Genomic DNA, 9,263 nt, shown 5'->3' with positions numbered 1-9,263 from the left:
ACAACAGGTGTCTGCATGTCAGTGTGACACTTGAGATTTGAGGCAGCTTTGCAGTTACTTAAACATTTAATCATTATAAGTTGAGTATTGGGTATTCTGTCTGACTTTAAAACCAAAACATTCAGACTTTTGAGTTTTGATCTGAAGTCATACAGGATTGGCAATCCGAAGCCAGGTGAACATGACGGACCACTCAACTCTCATCCTAAAGATGGCTGTGCTGCTGCTGCTGCTGCACAAAACAGGTAAGACCTGTTGAGTAATAATCTGATTATTAAGATTAAGCAAGAAAGACGGTATTGTAATAATATGTTTTGGTACGCAATGCATGGCTGAATATGAAGACTAAGTAAGTTTATGTTAGTAATTTAAAGTGTAAGCAGGAAATCATTCAGGAAATAACCAATATCTGATTGTTTTTGTCCCAAATCTAAAGTTTGAAGTCTGTATAAACAAGGAACATCAATTGGATTAAAACAGTTAGAAAAAGATTAAAAGTCATATAAACAGTTGACATCTTTTTGCAGCTAAAAAGGTTGATTCATTTTTTTGTTTGCTATACAAAAAGTAGCCTCAGAACATTATTACCAAGCAAGTTTAGATTTGAGTTTTCGGTTATGCCGTCACTCTAGATGATGTTGTTGTCAGGTGCCTCAAACCACATCGGTTCACACCTCACAAGTGTTGGATACTTTATATCAGTCCATTTTTTATGTTTAAAACTGTCACACGGTAATAATCACTGTTCTATAATTCTGATATTTGCATTTTTCTTTTTTTGCCAAAATGAGTTAAGTTATCAAAAAAGAATCAATGGTGTTGACGTTAAATCAAAATGGTATTAGGGGAAAGAAACAGGAAAACAAGAAAACCAAAACTCTTCTCCTCATCTAGATGCAAAGATGATGATAATCGCTAAGTCAGATGTTCAGGTTGGAGAATTGATCCTATTATTCTGTAAAGGTGAGTCATTACTCCTTTTTCCAGTTTGAACCTCGTCCAGCATTTTAAAGTATATATTGAATCCTCTTCCTCCTTTCCGTCTCTTCTCCTGTCCTAGCTGGGGAAGAGGGAGAAATAACGTGGCAGAAGGATGGAGAAGATGTTGATCAAGACAGCGTAATACCTGTAGATGAGACGTCCTCCAAATTGGTCATTAAGGAGGCTAAGATGCAGGATGCGGGCAGGTATACTTGCCAGTGTGAATTTGATAGCGGATACAGCGATGATGCTTCCACACAGCTGTATGTTTATGGTACGTAACAATTGGCAGTTGTTACCTGTCTATTGTAACAGATCCTTTATTTAGGTATATACATTGGTAAACATATGAGGACTTAATGAACCAAACCCCATTTTAATCATTCATTGCATAGAAAATAAGCACCCTAATCTTTTCCCTATTTTGTCAGAGGGTCCATCATTTGGAAGCACCAACACCTACCATGAGTTTCTGGAGGGCACAGATGGGGTGCTGCCATGCATGGTGACTGGCCAGCCAGCGGTGGATGTTCGCTGGATGAGGGACAAAGAAGAGATCCCTTCTAATGGTATGACCAGCACCCTGGGCATGGACTTACTCTGAATATGTAGAGTGGTAAAATTACACTGAAAACAGAATATGTCTGTGTAACAAGAGTGGATAGTGGTTCTTCATGCAGAAACATAACTATTTTTCATCACTCTATCTCACACGGTCGTTCCCTACATTTCTAACTTCAGCAGGAATGCGTGTGCATCAGCGGCCTGATAACACAGTCCTCATTGAGAAAGTGAAGAGAGAGGACGCTGGGACATACATTTGTCAGGCCCAGATCAGAGGAAGGTCCATCTATCAGCAACTCTCCGTCTCTGTTGTCGTCAACGGTTGGTGTTGCTTCCTCATCAAGATTAAACAGTGGTCAGGGGTTTAGAACATAATGAATAATATATGTGGTTAAAAAAATAGTATTTTGCTTTGAGGGATAATGAAGCCATCATAAATCTGTAAATAAAGCATTATTTTGATTAAAGTACGATTCCATCCCACAGCTCCTCCTTCCGTGCGTCTGAGAGAAAAGGTAAAAAAACTGATGGACGGACCAGAAACCAACGTATCCCTGCTGTGTGTGGTGGACGGTCTACCAAAACCCAAGAGTGGAGAGTGGGTAACATCATGTGTAGTATTTTGTTCAGAGAGGCACATTATGCATTAATGTGCGGTAAAACGTGAAATGTCCTATATCCCATTAAGTTGTGCCTGCAAATACCTACATGGCCTTTCAAATACAAATGCTTAACCAATCTCTTCAGCATTACTCAGTGAGTATTTTGCTCTGTCCTCCTCCCAGGCCCGAGACGTTTGACCCTTCACGTCATCACTTTAACTCAGACCGCAGCCAGTTCACCATAAGGTCTGTTGCCAGGGTCGACTATGGAGAGTACATCTGTACCTCCACCAACAAGATAGGCGAGAGCACTGCTACCCTTATGCTTCATGTTTATGGTCAGTTCTTTTCTTTTTGCAACTCTCTGATAGCTCCATTAGATCACTGAGACACAACTAACAAACACCGACATGCCATGAAAACAAACAAATGAATCACTCAACGTGAACCTGCTCCATGGTGATGCGTTCACTTCCCGTTGCATATAATGACTCTCGAAGTGTTTCATTTCAGAGGCCCCGGAGGTGTTTGTGTCAGCAGAGCAGCAGAGTGTATCCGTGGGCGAGCGTGTGTCCGTGTCCTGTAACGTCTCTGGCCATCCTCCGCCTCAGCTACACTGGCTCAACAAACACAATGGACGCACAGTGGTAAGGGTCTGCTGCATATCCCAACTACATGGTGCTGTTGCTGCTTGTTGACATTTAACGCTATTTAACTACTCCAACAACATAACATGTGAGCATTCACAGACATGTTCGGTCCAACATGTGATTGGATGTTTGGATTTGTGCCTCCCTCTGTCAGGACTCCAGCTCTGGTCATGTCCATGTTGTCGATGGTATGTTGGTGATTGATGAGATGGCGCCCTCTGATGGTGGGCTGTATTCCTGTATGGCTGTCAGCACCTCTGGAAATGCATCAAGAGACGTTGCAATACACAGTAAGAGTTTTTGTCTGTCTTTGTCTTTAAGACAAAAGGGAAAGAAAAGTGGATTAACACTTTACTTATAATCATGCCTCTTACAATGATTCCTCATACGCAGCTCAGCCCGGCCAGCCTCTCTACCTGTCCGTCTCCCCTGGACCAACCTCAGTCCTCTTCTCCATCAAAACCCTGCCCATCAATGGAGGAACACCAATCACAGGTTTCTTCCTGCAGTGGAGGCAAAGTGCAGCAGAACAGTGGAGTGAGCTCACAGTCCCAGCTTCAGGTAAAACATCTACTCTTCACAGAAACTGTGCAGCTGTGTGTCACAACTCTCAGGAGAAAATCACTCACTGAATCATTTAAACTTTAAAAAGCTTAGACTATAAATTGACATTTAATTATGCACATAACAATGTGGTGTCTCTCTGTGCCTGCTTTTGTAGATCCCCTTGCTATCACCTCCCTCAAGCCGTACACCTCGTACACAGTACGCTTGGCTGCCATGAATGCTGTAGGATTTGGACAGTTCTCAGACACAAGTGACGTCCGCACCCAAGGAATACGTAAGTGCTGAACACAAACGACATATCAGCAGCAATACTCTGTCAACACACGCCAAATCCATACATCTACGCGTGGAGCATTAAGCATTGTGGAGCAATACATAAAAGTAGAAGTGATGCTCATTTATTGATGCACACAGTATATTATGTGTAAGTGCAAGTATGTATGCATGCTAGTGTAAATATGTATTTCTCCTCTGCCATCACTTATTGTTCTTATTTATCTTTCATGTAACCATCATCAAAACTTTTCCACGACACGATCATCTGCCGCCTGATGTTCATTCCTGCTGCTGATGTAATCCACTGTCATCCGTCCTCAGGGGGTAAAGTACCCAACTTGATCTAATAAACAATGAAAAAATAACTGACATGCTCAGCCAGTCTGTATGTATATCTGTCATGGAAGGTAATCGGTTATTTCTTTTCTCCCTGCTTCCTGTCTGCAGGTGAACCAGACAGTCCAGTGTTGTCGTGCGATGAGATGAAGGTAGAGGGTAACTCTGTCTCTGTCCCTATTAAACAGACTGATGATGGTGGAACTCCTCTGCTGCACTTCAACGTACGATACGGGCAGGTAAGCAACGGTGTGAGTCTGCCTTTTGTAATGAGTTCCTCTCCTTTTGTGTCCTTACCTTCATCTCTCTCCCATGCTCTCTCAGGATAAACAGGAGGCTGATTGGAAAGAGATGCAGCTGTCATCCGATGCAAACTCTGTCTCCCTTCAAGACCTGTCCTATAGCTCAAACTATCAACTGGAAGTCGCGGCTGTCAACGCTAATGGGTCCTCCATCCCTGCCATGTTCAACTTCACCATCGGAGGACAGCCTGGTATGTGACCTCCTGCTCCCAACATCACATCTTATTTTACAGGGTTATCATGATGTCTGTGTTTTACAGGGTAAAATTATTGGTGTTATAAATTAATCTAGGCACTTGGTCTTTTTTGTTCACTCTTTGTTAATCATATTATGGATATCCTTGCTAATGCATTGGAAGTATTTTCCTGTCAATGGTGTAGCTGAAAAAATAAAAGTTTTTTAATACATCCTTTTATTGTTATTAACTGTTTATTGAAATGCATTGTTGCTGCTCTTCTGATGGTTATGTAAGACTAAAAATATTTTTTTAAATTTCAAATAACACTGTACCCTGATACTGAATAATATTGTGAACCATTTAAAGTTAATTTTAGTTTAAACTAACCAATATAACCTTTATCTAATTTACATGTTCTAATATTTATTGTTCTTAAACCTTACAAGATATATTTTCATTATTATATATCCTGAGAGGCTTTGAACTTGAAGCCATATTTGACTGTGTTACCAGCTTTCCTCTTAAGCACCTTTTTGTGGAAGAACTTTCTAAATGTGAAAATCAATACGGATTCAGAGCAAATAGATCTACATCAATGGCTTTACTAGACTCAGTTGAAGAAATAACAAATTCTATAGACCAAAATCAACAATCAGTAGGGATATTCATAGATCTAAAAAAAGCCTTTGACACAATAAATCATGATATATTAATAATAAAACTGGAACGTTATGGCATCAGGGGTATAGTGGGGAACTGGGTGAGGAGTTACTTGAGTGACAGGCAACAATTTGTGACTCTTGGTGATTGTTCCTCTATGTGTTTGGACATTGCTTGTGGTGTTCCCCAGGGGTCAGTGCTAGGCCCAACATTTTTCATTCTTTACATAAATGACTTATGTAATGTATCAAAAGTGTTGAAGCTTGTTTTGTTTGCTGACGATACAAACATATTTTTTTCTGGTGATGATTTATATCAATTAGTAGAGGTGATCAATTTAGAAATGAGCAAATTAAAATTATGGTTCAATATTAATAAATTATCTTTAAACTTATGCAAAACAAAATTAATGTTATTTGGAAACTGCAGAATAAATGAACAAATAAAGATACGGATTGATGGGGTAGACATTGAAAGAGTTAGTCAAATAAAATTCCTCGGGGTAACAATTGATGAAAAACTAAACTGGAAATTGCACATAAAACATATACACTCCAAGGTGTCCAGAAGCATTGCAGTATTATATAAAGCCAAACAGGTTCTGGATCTTAAATCACTACACATTCTCTATTGTTCACTGGTTTCACCTTATTTAAGTTACTGTGTAGAGGTTTGGGGCAATAATTACAAGAGTACATTACTTTCACTGTTTATTTTGCAGAAAAGAGCTATACGGACCATTTTCAATGCTGGTTATAGGGATCATACAAACTCATTATTCATACAGTCAGAAATACTCAAATTGACAGATCTGGTTGAATTTCAAACAGCACAATTAATGTTCAAAGCAAAAAATAACAAACTACCAGCAAATATTCAAGGAATGTTCACCCAAAGAGAAGGGAGTTATTTCTTACGGGGACTGTTTAAATTTAAATTGCGAAAGGTGCGTACATCCAGAAAAAGTTTTTGTATTTCTGTCTGTGGGGTAAAACTATGGAATAGTTTGAAAGAAGAGCTCAAGCAATGTCCAAACATAAAATTATTTAAAAAGAGGTTCAAGGAAATGATTCTCGAAAGGTACAGGGATGAGGGTGTTTGATGATCATTGGGTGTTAATTGTTTATTTATTAGTTTGTTATTTATTAATTTTGTATCCGTGTTTTGTATTTATTTTTTTAGGAAAGTATTACAGTTATTATATATACTATACTATATTATATTTATTATACTACAGTTATTATAGTATATATTTGATATGAACATATAAGTAATACATTTTTATTTTACATAAAGTATATATATTATATTATATTTGGATACATCAAGAATATAGGCTATATATATATATATATAATAAGTAATAATACATGAAAATGTTATTAATAATTATTATGAATAAGGAAGCTTAACTAAAATGAGGGATGGAGAAGGGGTGGGATTAGATAAGTGCAAACTTCTTCCCACTCCTTTTCGAACATGCTTTTCTTTTAAGCAATTGTTTGTCATTCATGTATATAATTATGCTTTCTATTTCTATTTCTGTTATTTCTGTAACAATTTTTTTTTTTTTTTTTTTTTTTTTTACATGTTAAAATTTCAATCAATCAATCAATCAAAAAATGTCTGCAACTAATACTGTCCACAATACTGTCCTGTAATCAGTGTTGGGGAGTAACGAATTACATGTAACGACGTTACGTAATTTAATTACAAAATTTACGTAATTGTAATCCGTTACATTACTGGGAGAAAATATGTAGTTAAATTACAGTTGCTTTTGGAAATTTCAATGATTACAACTTAAGTTACATTTGAAAAATCGCCACAAAAGCTCAGATTTATCAAATCGTTTTTTCCCTAAAAAAACTATAAAAGCGCTGCTGTTTCACTATTTAACTCATTTACAGCTGGCGTCACCTTTACTTCGAAAGTCCAGTGGAGCTGGATCAGAACGGAGCATTTGTACGGAGGGAGAGATCGCGGTGATCCACTGCTGTTTACTTTCTCTCTGAGCGTCTCCGACTACAGATGTTCAGCTGAGGGGATACACTGCTCAGCTGTTGATCCTACTCGCGTCAGGAGGTCATTTATTAGGTTATATAGCGTATTTACTTTTATAGACTGTCAGTCACCACTGAAAGAAGTTGTGCGCTCGCAGCAGGACAGATAATTTAACTTAATGTGGCCATGAATAAATTAATTGTTTCGCCTGTTATGTGTTGCCCAAACGCAAATCTTGAGTAGGTCTACTCTGTTTTCTCACATTTAAAAAGGTCTTTGTACAGAGACAACATGAGATTTGCTTGTAGCTACAACACCTAAAAAACCGGGACGCAAAAAAAAAATTTCATACGCACAGCCAGCCTCGCTTTCAATAAAACACACACTGGCATTTTATAATTGCGATCAGTGAAATATATGAAAACAATATAAAACACAGTTTAAAACAACAGTTGTTGTTGCTCTAAAGTTTCATATTTAAAAGCAGCTCAATGTAGAGCTGTCAGAAATTAAAATTAGCCTCCTCTTGTCATATTTGCAGCAACACTGTTGCTTCAGGCTGTGATCAGGCTTTTTTGTATCGCTCATACTCGCCCCATTAAAACAACCTGCTCCTCTAGCCTGAAATCAGCCTGTTGTCGCTCCATTTAGTGAGGAAGTGAGCCTCCTTCGCAGTACAGGCCTAAGGTCAGACTCATAATATATGGTTAAACCTTTGAACATATAAAAGAACAACTTTTGAACAGTTTCATCTTTATAATTTTGGTCTATTTTATGGAACACTGGAAAACTTTTTTCAGAGGAAACATCCAAGGGTCCTGTTGGTGCAAGAACCATCCAAACCGTCTGATGAGAGGGAAGATGAGTCACCAATCCCTTCATCTCAACCTGCTTTAAAACAAGCCAGGCTGGCAGCAGGTTTCAATGTGTCACAGGAATGTGTCAACAAACTGGTGTTTGATTTTGTTATTGATGATGTTCAGTGCATTAAGATGATGAAGAACGTTGCAGTAAGTGTACTGTATCCAGCTGTTCTAACAAACAAACAAAAAAGTTACAGAAGTTCAGTCTGGTTGAGTCTTTTATTATGTTGTTTTTATATAGTCTTAAGTACTGCTGAAAGGTTTATCACACTATAGGTCTTAAAATGTGAAAATGGTTAACAGTTGAGAGATTTCATTCAAAATTAAGAAAAGTAATCAAAATGTAATCAAATTACTTTCAATTACTTTGAGAAAGTAATTGAAATAGTTACACAACTATTACATTTTCAACAGGGTAACTTGTAATTGTAACCAACTACATTTCCAAAGTAATCTTCCCAACACTGCCTGTAATTAAATTCAACTTTTACTATGAGAACCTTCTTAAAGTACCTGTAATAATAAGCCACATGTAAATCATACACATACCCTACAAAGCTCACTAATGCTGCAAGTTATTTTATGTTTATAGTTATCAAATATGTTTGTTTCAAGTTAAATATCAAGTTGCAGCTTTTTTGATTAGGAGACACTTTGGCATAAGTATGTCATGTATGTAAATTAGCTGACCATCTTAATCAAGTGTTTTCATATTGATGTAATGTTGTGTTGAACACTGTACATGACTGTACATACACATGTTGTTATCTTTGTGTTTGATAAAAAAAAAACATGGACTGAACAATAGCTTTATGTCTTTTGTGCTCACCAGAACCTCCATCACAAACAGAACACGCAAAAAGGAGAATGTGTTGGTCTTTCATGGCTCCTCAAAGTATGAAAATTAGAATTACGATCAATTCAGGAGATTAAGCTCCTTTTTAAAAAGACTGAATTTATCCTCCAGATTGGGATTTCACAAAGGGACCATTTTCATGCACACCTTAAATTTGAGACATTAAATACTTTTTGCTACTGTAATGGAGTATATTTTTACATTCTGGAACATGTAGTCTACCTTTACTCAGAGAGCATGGGTCAATAGCTGTAGTGCAGCGGCTCTATGTGCCCCTGTGCAGCGGCTCTATGTGCTCCAGTATGCCGGCTCTATGTGCCCCAGAGCAGCGGTTTTATGTGCCCCAGTGCTGCTGTTCTATGTGTCCCAGTGTTGAGGTTCTATGTGCCCTAGTGCTGCGATTCTACAGTATGTGCCTCAGTG

At 37.9% G+C, this 9,263-nt stretch overlaps 1 protein-coding gene across 1 annotated transcript; it reads left to right on the top strand.

The window, feature by feature from the left end:
* Positions 1 to 8,760, top strand: LOC311024019 (neural cell adhesion molecule 1-like). Its single transcript, XM_084026202.1, has 14 exons — positions 1 to 245; positions 895 to 963; positions 1,061 to 1,255; positions 1,413 to 1,550; positions 1,723 to 1,866; positions 2,032 to 2,143; positions 2,331 to 2,485; positions 2,661 to 2,794; positions 2,952 to 3,087; positions 3,191 to 3,358; positions 3,519 to 3,638; positions 4,088 to 4,215; positions 4,301 to 4,469; positions 7,922 to 8,760. Exons 1-14 carry the CDS (start codon positions 182 to 184, stop codon positions 7,969 to 7,971), a joined length of 1,782 nt encoding a protein of 593 aa, XP_083882328.1. The 5' UTR covers positions 1 to 181; the 3' UTR covers positions 7,972 to 8,760.
* The last annotated feature ends 503 nt before the right edge of the window (positions 8,761 to 9,263 follow it).

Source organism: Eutrigla gurnardus (assembly GCF_963514095.1).
Source record: "Eutrigla gurnardus genome assembly, chromosome: 14".
NCBI lineage: Eukaryota > Metazoa > Chordata > Actinopteri > Perciformes > Triglidae > Eutrigla > Eutrigla gurnardus.
Note: the sequence above shows the minus strand (reverse complement) of the source record. Positions and strands in the feature narration are given on the sequence as shown.